Below are 15,529 nucleotides of genomic sequence, written 5' to 3' on the forward strand. Positions count from 1 at the left end.
AGTCTTGTACCACTCCTGAGGAGGTGCTGATTTAATGGGCAGTTTTAAAAGAGCATTCCTAACTCGCACAGTTAAAACTGCCCATTTAAATCAACATAAGCTGACTGGTGGGGATCAGACTGCTGGGACCTCCACTAATCACTAAACAAAGGAAATCTGATCTTCCATTCATTCTCTATGGGGCTTCTGTATATATAATTTTGGGAAAAAAGTCAATAGAGTCAATTTTCCAATTCAACCTCTGCTTATCCTGGGCTCAGTCCTGCGCAGTGATTGACAGCTGTCATTAGGTCAGCAGATGTGTAGCTAGGAGCTCAAAACAAAGGGGACAAATAAATCCCTAAGACACTGACCTGAGTAAGGCATTCTATACAGTTCAACACAGTCTCTGCAGACCACCAGAGTGATTAAAGTACATTTCTATCCAGTCACCAGGCGGACGGGGGGTGGATGCAGGATCCATGCTGCAATCCGCTATAGGGTATGTCCTATTTTTTCACAATCCGAATCGCGGTGGGGGTCGCAATGAACAATTCCTAAGGTCTTTGATGCAAAGTCTAAAGAAGACATCCACCGATGCTCCCTCCTCTATAAGCTTAAACAGGCATAGTGGAGGACACCGAGGGAGGAGCAAGGTCCCATGCTGGGATATTTTATGGATGTAATTAGTCTTCACAAGTGCTGGAAAAGAAAAGGGTAACAAAACGGGAAGGGGGGTGGGAATCTTATATCTCGCTGTATGTAGGAGCACAAAAAATGGTATTAAAATACACCTAAGTGTCTTATTAGACAGTGCCCAAGCCCTTTAAATCCTTGAGCTGAGGTCCTCATGGATTAGAATTTTTTTTTTTTTTTTTTTTTAACACATACCACAAATGCGTAGCTTGACATCTAAGGAATTAGGAGTCAATGAACAACTTGACCTCTTTGTCACGTTCCTCAAGGAATTGCTGGACAATTTTTGCAACGTGAAAGAAAGAAATTAAAAAAAAAAAACTTTCCAGAAAGGCATTTTAAAATAATGCACAGTTCCTATTTTGTTTATTTGTCATTGGTGAGCTTACATAAATAGGACAATACAGCGAGTCATCTATGGTTATGTTATGCTTTAACAGTGCAAATAAATACATTCTTTGGGTCACACGTTCAAAAACCGCAGCTTAAAACATAAAATCTTCTGTGTAGCAAAATATAATATACAAGTATAGGTTTTTACAACGGCTTCAAAATATTCTTTTTAGTACTAAATATTATAATCTAGAACCAACTAATAACAAAATCCACACATGTAGAAAAACATATATTTTCATTTAAGAAAAAAAAAAAAAAAAAACTATGGCCAATAATTGTTGACAAGTGTGTAGTAGCACTTGACATTACAGCAGTAAGTCCTCATATTAAAGCTCTTGACAAGACTGTTTACTACTATTTCTAGAGCTGGAGTGGTGACAATGGAGTCTCTGTAAGCTCAGGGCGGTGATTTCATTTCTTTCTTATCATCGCTTTCCAAAGGTATTGACACGTCTACTTGTGGTTAATGGAACCAGATTCCCAGCGGTGCTGTTAGTGCTGTTACTGGATGAGCCATTTACTACAATAAAGTCAATTTTATTCTCTAGTTTTCCTAAGCGCAGCAGGATGTCATCCAGGAGAACCGCAATCGTCCTCTTCAGATCAGCTGTTGGCAAATAAAATAAGACACCAGTTAAAAATATCAGGCATGTAAATAGCAAATGTCTACATAGATAGAAAATTAAAGGGGTAGTCCTGCAAAAGTTTTTTTTTCTTTCAAATCAACTGGTGTCAGAAAGTTATACAGATCTATTATTAACTACTATTTAAAGATATAAAACCTTCCAGTACTTATCAGCTGCTTTATGTCCTGCAGGAGGTTTTCTATGTGTCAGACTGGAAAGAACCCGCCCCCCCCCCTTCCTGCAGGACAAATAGCAGCTGATAAGTACTGGAAGACTTGAGATTTTTGAATAGAAGTAAATTGCATATCTATATAATTTTCTGACACCAGCTGATGTGAAATATTTTTTTTGCTAGAGTACTCCTTTAAAGCACCTTTTGACATGATCAGTGGGGATTTTAGGACCCCGAACTGCACCGTGCTGCACTTTCCTACTGTCAATCATGAGACTTAAAATGGAGCTGCCTAGATTGAAAGCGCAGACAGTCAGGAAGTAATGCAGTACCATGCTCTTTTCCTGGCAGTGAAGTGCATTGAGATGAGTTGTAAAACCACATACAATCTGAGGACAGGTGTGGTGCTGTTTTTTTTTTTTTTGTTTTTTTTGCATAAAACTGCTATGTGTTTCCAATCCTGGATAACCCCTTTAAAGGAGTGCTGGGGAGAAGAATGAAAGTAGGAACATGCTCTCACCTCCCCTGCTCCGGTCCTAGCTGCTGCTGTGTCTGAGTAGGGACCTGGGACGTGACGTGTTAGGCTCGCTCAGCCAGTCACCAGCCATAGCAGGGTCCCACCTCGGCCGACTGGCTGTGCGGGCCTAACACGCCTCGTCCCAGGTCCCCACTCAGACACAGAAGCGGCCGGGAGCAGAGCTGTGGGATACTAGGAAAAGAGCCGGGGAGCTAAGAAAACAGCTGGCTGGGGTCCAGGATGCAGTTCTGCGTGGGCACTGGGACAGGAGAATATAACTTCGTTTTTATGTTCCCATACCCCCAGCCCAGAATATTTTTTGGCCTGGTACCGGCCTTCCCCTTTAAAGGCCAGTTCACACAAAGCAAAAACGGCGGAATTCCGCCATGCTCAGTGTCCTGCAGTGGGAGGGCTTGCACGCCTCTGCTTTCTCCCCTCTCCGCGCATGCTTCCTCCCATTCAGACACTGCAGTATACTGAGCATGACGGAATTCCCCAGTTTTTGCTCAGTGTGAACTGGCCCTTACCCCTACCTGGCACTGTAGTTACACTATGTGAAACCATCTGATAGATTCCCCAAAACCAACGAACGATGCTGTACATTTGGTGCATCATAGAAAGTCTTAAGGCCAGAAAATGAAAGCTCTTTGTTTGTTTGTTTTTGCTCAATAACTTCATAAATTTGTTGAACGCTTTGCCGAACCATCCCACCAAACCCTGCTAATCTATAAATATGTGGCATACAGTCAGCTATCTGCCAGGATAAGTCAGGGTATCCACAGATGACTGTCTTTTATTAACTTGGAATTGTATTACATAAAACTAAAACAGAAGAACAAGGCTTGTAAATAATATATTGAGTTGAGCTTCCGTCTATTACGTCTATTAAACGGAGAAAGGAATCATTGCATATTAAACTTGACTAATGGCTTACTCAGCATATCACTACAGAGCGCCGCATTCTAATATAATAATAGATGATGTTTAGCCATGTGGGCATTGCGCTGGTTTGTTTCTTTAAAGCACTATGGAAAATGGGAAATATAAAGGACTTTGGGTCCAGACATACATCCACAATCGCACCAGAGGGGAGTGGACGGAGAAGAAGCAGAAAGGGGGGGGGGGGGGCGCCTTTTGCGTCTGCGAAATTCCAGAAGCCTATTCCAGCTGTGAGCTGGTGTAGGTGTCAGTACGTGCACACAAGGGTGCGCAAGGGATTTATGTAGAGGCACTGCACCTTTACACAAATCTGGGGAGCATTGGCGCTGCAGGGACATTTTTAAGCATAGCGCAAAAAATGGAAGACTTAATAAATGTTCCCCCTAGTGTCCAGGAGATGGTACTTTATGTGCAGTGCCCACAGCTTGTTGCACTGGAGACTTCCTCAGTCCTTCCTCTAGATGGGCAGGGAAGAGCTCTGGGCACTGCACATGAAGAATCCACCTCCTGGACACTAGGATTTTTCATTCATGCACTCTTAGGCTATGATCACACACTGTGAGAGACCGGACGTTCCGTGTCCTGGCCGGGTCACGGAACTGCGGGTCTCTGAAAAAAAACTTTAGTGCCGCAGAGTTCTGATGCGTGCGCGCCCGCTTTAGAACTTCCCACTGCACACTATGGAGCGAGCAGCCAGAGCCACTGGCTCCATAGTGTGCACTGGCAGGGTTTTCTGTGCCCGCTATTCACTGACATGTCAGTTTTCTATGGCGCCGCAAGAGATCCCGGCCAGAGGGTATACTATGTGTATACACTCCGGACGGGATTCCATAAAGGCCAGGTAATGTATATTTTTATATTAAAGGGGTAGTGCGGCGGTAAACAATTATTCACAGAATAACACACATTAAAAAGTTATACAACTTTGTAATGTATGTTATGTCTGTGAATGGTCCCCTTCCCCGTGTCCCACCACCCCCACCCGTGTACCCAGAAGTGTGGTGCGCTATACATACCTGTCACATGCAGACTCATCTCCGATCTTCAGTCAGCGATGTCGTCTTCGGCCAAATCCCTCCGTCCGTCCTGGGTGCCGGCTGCCCCCTGCCGCGTCATCAGCTGCTCAGCCGCGATTGGCTGAGCCAAACTGTGCTCAGCCAATCGCGGCTGAGCATCTGATGACGCTGAAGAGGGCGGCCGGCACTCAGGACGGACGGAGGGATTCGACCCCGCCGTCCGAAGACGACATCGCAGACTGAAGATCGGAGACGAGTCGGCACGTGACAGGTATGTATAGCGCACCACACTTCCGGGTACACGGGTGGGGGTGGTGGGACACGGGGAAGGGGGCCATTCACAGACATAACATACATTACAAAGTTGTATAACTTTGTAATGTGTGTTATTCTGTGAATAATTGTTTACCGCCGCACTACCCCTTTAATCACGGCCGTTGTTGCTGCCATACTTTTACGAGAATATACGTTGTGTGAACATGGTCTTTATGACCATCAACCAAGGTATCCTTACACATACAACCTGCATGACTATTACCCCGGGTATGATCACACTGCTCTCCCTATATGGCACAGTCACAAGTTTTGAGGACTTAAAAGACCATTGACGTAGAAAATGCAGTCCAATGTGCAGGTTCCATGTTTGAGAGCTAAATGAGCAGAAAATATTGATATATATTTTTGTGGGGGGAAAAAATTCAGTAGAACTGGTAAATTATTATTATTATTATGTTAAACCTAATCGTTCCAGGTTTAGGAGCCCAATGGGGGGTCCTACTCAGTGCTTAACAGCCTTCCCATAAGTGCATACCCAGAGATAAGTGTCAGTCACAGAATAGGGCCACCCACTGGACTCCTAAGCCCAGAATGATCTGAGATTTAAATAATTAAAAAATGACTAATCAATTTTTCATTAAAAAAATATTAGGGATGAGTAAAACTAAAGTAAGTTCAGTTTTGTGAAACCCTGAACACTTTGCATTTGACTCCCAGTGGCTGAAGATGTCTGTATCCAATGGAGATGACTGAATCCAGTCCCTAGGGCTGCATTCATCTTCTTCAGCCACCGGGATTAAAAGGCATACTTTTCAGGATTTTGCAAAACTGAATTTTTTGTAGTTTCTCTCATCTCTAGTTGCAGTTCTAATTACAAATGGGGGAAAAACAGCTTTAAATAACAGCGTAATAAGTAAGGGGCGTAATAATGACTGCCTACATAAATGTGAACATTAACCTGAACCGTCTGACACTTCTGCACTTGAAGCATATTCCTAACCCAACACACAGAAAGAGCAGCAGTGTGCTTTACATCACTCAAGCTGAAAATTGGCCTTACACAAGGTGATCTCAGGCCTTTGTGTGGCTGCTTTGCTGTGGAAACCGAATCCATGAAGCTTCCCACAAACTATTCTTGTGCTAATGTTGCTGGCACGGGTAGTATGGAGCAGGATGATGAGCGGCCGCCTTGGACTTTTTCCACTTCAAAGACTAGGCCAGCTCTTCCGGGCACACAGTTGAAAAGTTGACATCCCGTGACAATGCCGTACTAAAAACCAATGAGCATTTGAATAATGTCTCATCTTACGGCTAATGACTGTCTATGGAAACCGAATGCCTCTATATGCTCGGATTGCTGCATCTTTTAGCAATGGGTGTAGGGTGGAACTGGAATTGATGAATTTACTAATTAAAATGTGGACCCAGATTTTATCAATTCCAGTTCAACCCAACACCCATAATTTTGGCCTTGTGACACAAAGTGCTACTACAAAAACCTGCAGTGATCCAGCTATCACTGGTCTGTATAATGCTTCAGTTTCAGTATCCCCCCCCCCCAACCCCAGACATATTTGTATGAAACAATACACGGAAACTCTATGTTGTGCTGGTTCTCTGTTGTTTCTCCTGGAAATTGACGCTTAAAGTGACACTGATGCTTAAAGTGATCTTTTATCATCTGCAGATTTATCTAAGTGGGCGGGGCTTCACAAAAACTGTGCCACTTAGCCCCACCCACAGCGTCAGCTTAGGCCCCGTCCCTCCACAACGTCATTGGCACATAGGCCCATCCCCCTCGCCGACCATTGGAACAGGCTGGCCTAAAGGTCTAGGCCTCCCCCCTCTAGGTTGGTCCATAACTGTGTACAGGAGTCAGAATGCAAAAAGGGAGTGACAGTGTCACTTTAATAGCACATCTGGGCGCACAATCAGATACTGACAAACAATGCTGATGGTTTTGGACTTCTAGAAACAAAGGTATTTATAGAGGGGATTTTTCACATCTAGCTGCAATGTATAAAAAAAATGAAAAACCTTAAAAAATACAGGTAAACACTATGTCAAACTGGCCTTGCACAATATCTTCCTATTCTGGCTTATAAAGGGGTTCATGAGGGAAATTCTCATGTATGGTATCTATATGACCCCTAAGACCACAGAAATATTAAAGGGTACCTGATGCAAAAAGGTTTATCAAGAAATTAACAGGGGTTGTGATCACGAGCAGTTATGCAATACACTCACGTAACGGAATCGCAGCGGATTTCACGCTGAGAGTTTGCAGTGAAATTTGCTGCGATTCCCCTGCTGTTAGTTTCAATAGGATTACATATTGTCATCCCGCTGCAAGTATGTAAGCGGCAGCCCCCTTAAGCCTCCCGCGGCCCGGTACATACATTACTGGTCCGCACTCGAGCTTGCTTTGGGGGTTCCAGGCGTCTGAGCGTCACGCTCAGCCAATCAGTGGCTGCGGCAGGACAGTGCAATGATTGGCTAAGCAAGATGTCTAGATGCCGGGAGCCACAGACTGCAGGCTGCGGGGGCGTTAAGGGGGCTGCCGCTTAGATACTTGCAGCGGGATGACAATTCCACTGCAAATATGTAATCCTATTGAAAGTGACAGGAGGGGAATTGCATCGGATTTTGCGGCAAACTTGCAGCGTTACGTGTGAAGCTACCCTAAATCAGAATTATACATATGGCCAAACGGTGGTCCTTGCTCTCTGTGCCGATATTTGGTCTTTTCTCTATTTAGAAAAAAAAAAAAAAAGACCAAACACAGGAAGTTCCAGTCCTTTGCATGCTCACGCAAGGAAAGACACCTGGTTCATCATGCAGGTTGTATATCAACTAAGGGCAATTAACTTACACTTATTTTATTAATAACTTTCGCTAGATGATAATATTATCAACTGTGCAGCTTGCCTGGAGACAATCAGTCAGTATAAAGTCACTGTGTGTTTACAGAGGTTTTGGTGCTGTGTGACAGGAGAGCTGACCATACAATGTGAGCACCCCCCAAGATTCTCTGCTACTGAATGTGGATGTGCAGCAGCTGTATACCTAATGGTCTTTCCAGACCGAGGAGTAAAAGACTAACTACACGGGAAAGGCGCAGAGGATGATGGTAAGAGCCATACCTTCCTGTGCAATAGGGAGCTATAAACAGGTTAGATTAGTCTAAGCTTCTGATAGTTCTTCTTTAAGCGTTAAAAGGGGTTATCGAGCCTTAGGGTAGGTTCACACTAAGGAATCCGCGCGGATAAGTTTCGGCGGATTCCGTGGCTCGTACCTGTTCGCGAGGGTGCGCATATCCATCCCTGCCATAGACACCATTCTATGGCCGGGTGGATTCTGCGTTCCGCCGAAAGAACTGACATGTCTATTCTTTCAGCGGACAGCAGAATGGGCCCAGTCTAAGAAAGGTGTCTATGGCACGGGCGGATAAGCACGCGGCCGTGAGCAGGTACTAGTGATGGAATCCGCTGGAATTTATCCGCGCGGATTCCGTAGTGTGAACCCTTATAAATCTGATAACCTATCCTCACTACAGGCCATCAATGATCAGCAGTTGCAGGAGCACTTGTGTGAGAGCTGCTGTCTCTTCAGTGTTTACCAGCACTGTACCATTGCTAGTGTCAGTGAAAGATAGTAAAACAGTTCTTTCCCATTTAAGTGAATGGGGCAACGCTGCAATATGTGTAGTTTAAAACTTGCCAAATGAAGTTCACATTTGCGATTGAAGCTCCATCCTGAACCAATGCTGCAAAATCCGTCAGATCTGATGTTAACCACAACAGACCCAAATATAAGCCAAGGAGTCTCTCGTGCTCCAGTGCTCTGTGTCCTATGAAGAATCCAGCAGACTGTTTACAAGTGTTAGTGTGTAATAGTCGTGATCATTTTATCACTGTGTCCTTCTGCTGGATCTACTCCTTCACAAACAGACATTTATGGCTGCTGCTGAAACAGTGTGTGACAATGGGCCATAAGTGTTTACTTATCATTGAGCAGAAGAGGCATTGCAGATACAGCAGTCATTCATCTGTATTGCTGCCCTGCCTCCTCCTACCTCCAGCACACAGCTCCCCCATGTCTCATTCAGTCTTCTCTGCTGGCAGCCTTCATGTCAATATGCTGTTTTTCTATATCTTTAAAGCTATTATTATAGATTACTATGAGAATTATATTCTGGGTTTATATGACTGCTCACAGCAGATCTTCTGAATTCTGTATTCAGCTTCTGTGATACCCCCCAGTGTCAGCTTATCCTTGCCTTGCTGTCCACAAGGATAAGCTAATAGCGATACCCCAGAACTAGTAATAGATACTGGATTCTCTAATGGGGATACCTGTTGCCTATTGCTTTCGTCCTGGAGGGTGTCCCATTACTGGTTCCTCCGCAGGGGACACAAAGCCGCACCACAAATCTCTGTACTGTGCTGTGAATATGAATCCAGATCTGATCATATCAGAGCCAGAAAAACAACACTGTCGGACCACTTGTTTAGAATTCCTCAGAGCAGGGAGTGTCCCTGACTCTCGTCCTTCCGGTCTAGTGGGCACAGCAGGCTCGCTTCCCTCCTTTCTCAACAGTCTCTAATTCACCTATAGTGACCCCACTACTACTAACCACATCCCTAGTAATTGCGCTAGGTTTTCCATTATACTAATTATTCCCCTCCTATTCCCCCTCACAGTCACAGCAAAACATTCCCAAGCCACAGCAGGACTAAAATTAGGGTATGTGCACACTTTGGAAATGTGACGGAAAATCCGTTGCGGAATCCACCGCTCGTGCCCACTTGCAGGCTGTGGCTGCTAGGGAGGATGATGGCAGGGGGACACTGAGCATCCCCCTGCCATCATCCTCTCCAGCAGCCACAGCCCGCAAAGCTCTGGGAGTCGGGTCGTGACATCACCATTTTATCCAGGAAGTGAAGGCAGTAGTAAGTGCAGGGAAAAAAGCACTTTATAAGCATTTCCCATAATAAGTGTATATTGGTGTTTTGTATAACTTTTGGGGGGCAATACAATACTTTATTAAAAGTTTTCGCCGGACTTCTTTAAGTGGCCAAGCCTTGTAAAGGGAATCTATGGGAAATGTAACCTCCTCATAGTGTGAATGACAGCACCTTTATTATGTGAGGTGCAGCACTCTTTTTCTTCCCTGAACAGCACCTTTATTATGCTGTTCTATTGCAATGACCTAATAAAGCTGACATCACAATTTTATACAGGAAGTGAAGCCTTGATGCAGTAGTAAGTGCAGGGAAAAAAGCACTTTATAAGCATTTCCCGTAATATGTGTATATTGGAAATTTGAATACATTTTGGGGGGCAATACAATACTTAAATAAAATGTTTCGCCAGACTTCTCCTGTAAAGGGAAACTATCAGTAGGTTCATGCATACAAGCCTGCTGATATGTGTCTGTAGCCCCTACCTCCTCTTTCCATCGCTGCTCTTGTTATCTTTGTATGACCTGATGTTTTCAAGAAATTCCATCCGAAAGAAATATGTAAATTAGTTTGTTTGGTCCACTGAAGATGTTCCTCGGCCCCCAGTGCACCGTTCAGCCCGTCCGCCCGCCCCTTCCTACTTTCACACCTACTTATGCGTAAGTAGGCCAGTCTTTTATGCCCAAATGCAGTAATGAGGGGGGGGGGGGGGGGAAATCACCTGCTTATGTACACTTGAATATGCATAAGTAGACGTGAACGGCTGGAGGGCTGAATGGTGCACTGGGGAGGGGGGCAAGGAATGCCCTCAGTGCACTGAAGGGGCCTATTTACATATTTTCCTAATCGGGCACAATTTCTTTTAAGCCCCCATGCACATTAGAAAATAAAAGGGTCAGGCATGTTTGATTTTAAATCGCAGGGTTTTTTTCTCAGATAAATGAGCTGTTCACAAAGGATCCTGGCAGCTGCATACCCCTCCTCTCCCCATTTAAAATACATGGTTGTTTGACCGACCATTCATGCGTATGGAGGGATAGTGAGGACACCTATGGTAGTGCATAAATATCCCATAAATAAACATTTATGGACAATTGAAAAGGTGCTAAATATGGCGTTAAAACAAGACAAACAGGTGTCGTGTGACATACGTGGCAAGCACTGAAGCCTACACTTCATGGTATGATGTTCCAGCAAATATTTTACATAAAACTTGCACTGGTCATTTTGTAACTTGTCTTGGTGAAGAAAAAATCCAGCCTCAAGGGCTTTCACTTCTCTTAATATTCTCAAGCTGCTGAACAAACAAAGATAAGAGCAAGTTTCTCCTCATACCCTCCGGACACAATTGTACTGCGCTCGCCGAGAATATCTCTATGAAAATGAATAGTCAATCTTTTTTTTCAAGGCAATGGATAAAACCGAAATATAAACGGCTCATGGCTAGCATATTAAAATAACACCGCTCCCCGAGATCCTCCAGCGCAGTAAACAGCATCCTGCCAGGCTTTGTGTACTGACTCTGGATCTGGAAAATGTATTTCAGTAATTCACTTACATGCTGTGTGTGCAATTGCAATCATGTTTATTGTTCCACTGCATCTATAATAAAAATAAGGAGCAGTCATGGTAAGAAAACCTAGCTATATATATTTTGTCTACAGCTCGTATGTAGAGCTAGGCGTTACCATGGTTACAGACTACACACTAACGCTGTGTAGTCTGTTCCTGCAGTCATGAGTTTCATCAGTCCTCTCTACTAAAACCAAGGGGGCAGATGGACAATGAAAGGTCACTTTTTACTACACAGCTACAATCATAAGGTTTACTTCCCATCTCTATGATAGTCGCCTTAAAATCAAGGCACCAACAAGGTGCGGCACAGGTTTACGGGATTACAAGTCAGCACCCACATTATTTTGACAGCCCAAGGCAGCTGTGTGCACTGACTGCCTACAATACACAACATATTTTAGTTCTTAAAGAGACTAACTTATAGTTAAAATGTATCTTCCTTTTATCCACAGAATAATACAGTGGGATAGCCGATTGTAAGAGAGCATTCCAACCTCAATGTGTAACCTAGATTTTTTTTCTTTACTAGGAGCTAGATACTGAAGCCTGAGCAACTTTTCCGCTCTGTTAACTGCATTTGGAGAAATGTTTTACAACAGTCTGGAGCTGACCCATTGACTTCGGATACTTTTCTTGGAATGCTAGGTGACCTGTGCAGAGGTCATTTTGTGCAGGGAGGGTAAGGAAGTAGCTGTTACCATCACATATTGTAAATGGCGTGAACCTCTATACACAGGTGTCACCACCTTATTGTATTTTCCCCGCATTTGATGACAATGAAGAAACTAATGATAAGTTTTCTCTACATGAAAAGTCAGCTTATGATTAGGCTTAGTGGCCAGACTGAAAACTGAAGATTTTAGCATTGTTTTAAAATATAGATAGTAATATGGAAAATTACAAATTAAAAAAAACTCCTAAAACTAAACATAAAACCCAGATATAAACAACGCACAATTTTGACAAAATTGTGAATTTTTGTCATATGATATATGAGGATCCCTTAGCCCAATTGTGCAGCATAGTCATGATTATTGTTCTTGTTTCTGTGACATATTATGTATTTTAACCTCTTATCATATCCTGGAATTCATGGCTCTCTAAATTACATAATAATGTACTCACATAGTTACACAGATCTGACCAGATGTTTCGCACTTAGCTCCCGCCTAACGTAAGCACCAAATGCATTGTGAAATGGCCTTACAAGGATTTTAGATGTTAATGCTGCAATTGTTTGTCGGGTTTCACAATTCTGTGCAAGATTTGTTTTTAAAGGGGTAGTGCACCAAAAAATTTTTTCTTTTAAATCAACTGCTGCCATGAAGTGCCAGAGATTTGTAATTTACTTCTATTAAAAAAATCTCAAGCCTTCCAGTACTTATCAGCTGCTGTGTGTCCAGCAGGAAGTGGTGTTTTCTTTCCTGTCTGACACAGTGCTCTCTGTTGCTTCCTCTGTCCATGTCAGGAACTGTCCAGAGAAGGAGCAAATCCCCATAGAAAACCTCTCCTGCTCTCCAGACTGGAAATAATACCACTTCCTGCTGGGCATACAGCAGCTGATAAGTACTGGAAGGCTTGAGATTTTTTTATAGAAGTAAATTACAAATCTCTGGCACTTCATGGCAGCAGTTGATTTGAAAGAAAAAAAAATTTGGTGCACTACCCCTTTAAGATTTATATGCGCAGACAGAGATGCCAAAGTCAATCTGCCTCGACTAGAGTGTTTTTAATGGGATGACTGACTCTAGCTTGTCAGATAGACCATGGGCTATAGACTGTGCATGAAGAAGAATGAGGAGTGTCCTGTAAAAACTGTCTGCGGCAGGAGAGAGGTTCTGATGAAAGTGAGGATTCAGCATAATTGATTTCCACTGCTATATGATGGCTGTTGATTATTGTACTATTTACTACATACTGTACATGTCATGAGTTTGTGATAACTTTAAACACTGCCTGCAAGGTATTACCCTGTTCAGTCCACCGTTCACATTTTTGTTATTTTCTGTGACTAAGGAGGGGATCAGGGCGAGGTGTGTGTGCTTAAGATTACTGACGCGCAAAAGAGAGAACCTACAGAGCCAAACGTCAGTCCTGCACCTTCATTAAGGAATGCAAGAGATCAGCTATGTAAAGTTAGCTTGATTTTACTTGTAAAGCCTGTCCACTAGAACTGGTTCACGGTCTTTGCTGTCATCTGGAGAATCAGACACACTATAGGGGCTTCTGAAGGTAGCTGGAAATTGTACTCACCATCATCTATAGCAGGGGTGTCAAAGTCAAATAAATAATGGGCCAACATTAAAAGATTGGACAAAGTTGCGGGCCAACCTTGATATCTATCGAAGCGTGCGTGCGGCATTTTTGACAATGATCACGGAAGCATCTTTGTGCAGCACGGACCAGGCTGTCCACATACCTTGCACTCATATCACATCTATAGTTCATCTTAGGCGCTGCACTTTTATAAACCATCTACCCACTTATACACAAGCTCCCCATTCATAGTCCCCAACATTTAAAAAATGCCCCTTTCTGTAACCCATGCGGTATTAGCGACTTTAATAGTACCACCTAATACTATCCCCTAAAGTAGTTGCCGTTACAAAGTAGTTACCCTATTATTTCCCCCATACAGTAGGTAATGCCATAATAACGCCCCATATAGTAGTCAACCCCCTTCAATAATGCCCCATATAGTAGCAGCCCCATCAATAGTGCCCCATATAGTAGCAGCCCCCCCTCAATAGTGCCCACATAGTAATCATTGGTCACATCATCACAGATGTTGCCTGCACCGGGTGCGTCTTGCAGAAGACAATAATATGGGCGGCCCAGACCATCCATATTATAATTAGCTGTGCTGTTGGGCCAGCTGTAGGAAATCAACAGATTTCCCTTTGCGGGACAAAAATATTGGCACTGTGAGTCAGAGTTTGACATGCCTGATCTATAGTATATGCATTGTGAGCGTGCATCCCTCTGGCCGAATAAAGTTAAAGTTTGTCAGCACCTGGGCTGGCCCCTTGGTGCTAGCAGTGTAGTGTTGTTGTGTATCCCCTGTTGGGTCTGTAACCTTTGTTTTCGCCATCGGTGCTGTAGATGTGTCACAATCTAGCGCAACACAAGTGTCAAAGAGAAGTAGTGGCGAGGCGTTTGTGCCACACTTCGGCACGGCTTACCACTACTTCCTCTGCCCTGTTTTCGTGCATATTTATTTCTGGCCAGCCCCCACGCGCCATTGCTGCCAAGAGCCGAGCGCCTACTTCACAGTTCGTGCCTGCACCCTGGATCAGTCGGGTCCGCATGCTTTTGTGTCTGGATTTTAGACACAGGGCACAGGAGCAAACTGTGGAGTCGGTGCACGGTCCTTGGCAGCAACGGCGCATGCGAGCTTGAAGATAACTTCAGAAGGAAGCAGGGGGCCAGCCAAAAATAAATATGCACGAAAACAGGGAGGAGAAAGTAGTGGTGAGACGTGCTGAAGTACGGCGCAAACGCCTCACCACTACTCATCTTTGGGCAAGATTGTGGCACATCTACTACACCAATGGTGAAAACAAGGGTAACAGACACAACAGGAAACAAACATGACATATTTTCTTTAAGGCTATGTTCCCACTATGGGAATGACGCCTACAAATAATGATCATTGTTTGCGTCCATCATTATCAATAGACGGCCACCTTTTACAATGACAACACAATCCTCTAGTGCACAGGTGTCAAACTCAGGCCCTCCAGCTGTTACAAAACTACAATTCCCATCATACCTGGACAGCCAAAGCTTGTAGGCTTGTAGCAGCTGGAGGGCCTGAGTTTGACACCCCTGCTGTAGTGGGCACATAGCCTCAGAGTGTAAGCAACCAAAGAAAAAGAACCTTTTCCACTTGCCACACAGCTTACCGTATCCTGCCATGGAGCTTCCACTGCCTCCATTTACAATGTCTTTATTCTCGTCAGCCAAGGCTTTCACATATCTTCTGCTCAGGTCTAAGATCTGCTCTCTGAGCTCTGTGCTGCTCTGGTGTCTGGGATACTGAATGGTGTATCGTAGCAACATGAGGCCCCAAATGAATCCAAAGGCAAGTAGTAAAAGGCTCAGTTTCTGAGATACTGACTTTCTGGAGAATGTTAAATACATGTTATTTCACCCTGTGCTCCGCTTCCACTAGAAATGTACTTCTCCTCAAGGTGTCACAGACAGAGAACAGAACCGCAGGGAACGTGGTCACTTGTACAGCTCATTTTAGGAAACATCTCTTCCTCAAAAATCCTCAAGTTGCATCTGAAAAACAGGAGAGAAACGTCGGCCTTAAAATCAGAATGGAGTAAACCCATCCAGTAGACATGAGCAAACTTACAGTAAGGTTG

General features: G+C 43.9%; 1 protein-coding gene across 2 annotated transcripts in view; it reads right to left on the minus strand.

Annotated features, from left to right (window-relative positions):
- Positions 1–1,011: 1,011 nt before the first annotated feature.
- The window catches only part of CCDC126 (coiled-coil domain containing 126), a 29,089-nt gene continuing 14,571 nt past the window's right edge, over positions 1,012–15,529 (minus strand). For both annotated transcript variants that reach the window (XM_069958788.1, XM_069958787.1), the window contains exons 2-3: positions 15,062–15,443; positions 1,012–1,678 (exon numbers count right to left, since the gene is read on the minus strand). In XM_069958788.1, coding sequence (XP_069814889.1) covers positions 1,497–1,678; positions 15,062–15,299 — 420 coding nt within the window. In that variant the 5' untranslated portion in view covers positions 15,300–15,443 and the 3' untranslated portion in view covers positions 1,012–1,496. The remainder of the gene's footprint in view (positions 1,679–15,061; positions 15,444–15,529) is intronic.

This window comes from Dendropsophus ebraccatus, chromosome 2 (assembly GCF_027789765.1).
Source record: "Dendropsophus ebraccatus isolate aDenEbr1 chromosome 2, aDenEbr1.pat, whole genome shotgun sequence".
Classification (NCBI taxonomy): Eukaryota; Metazoa; Chordata; class Amphibia; order Anura; family Hylidae; genus Dendropsophus; species Dendropsophus ebraccatus.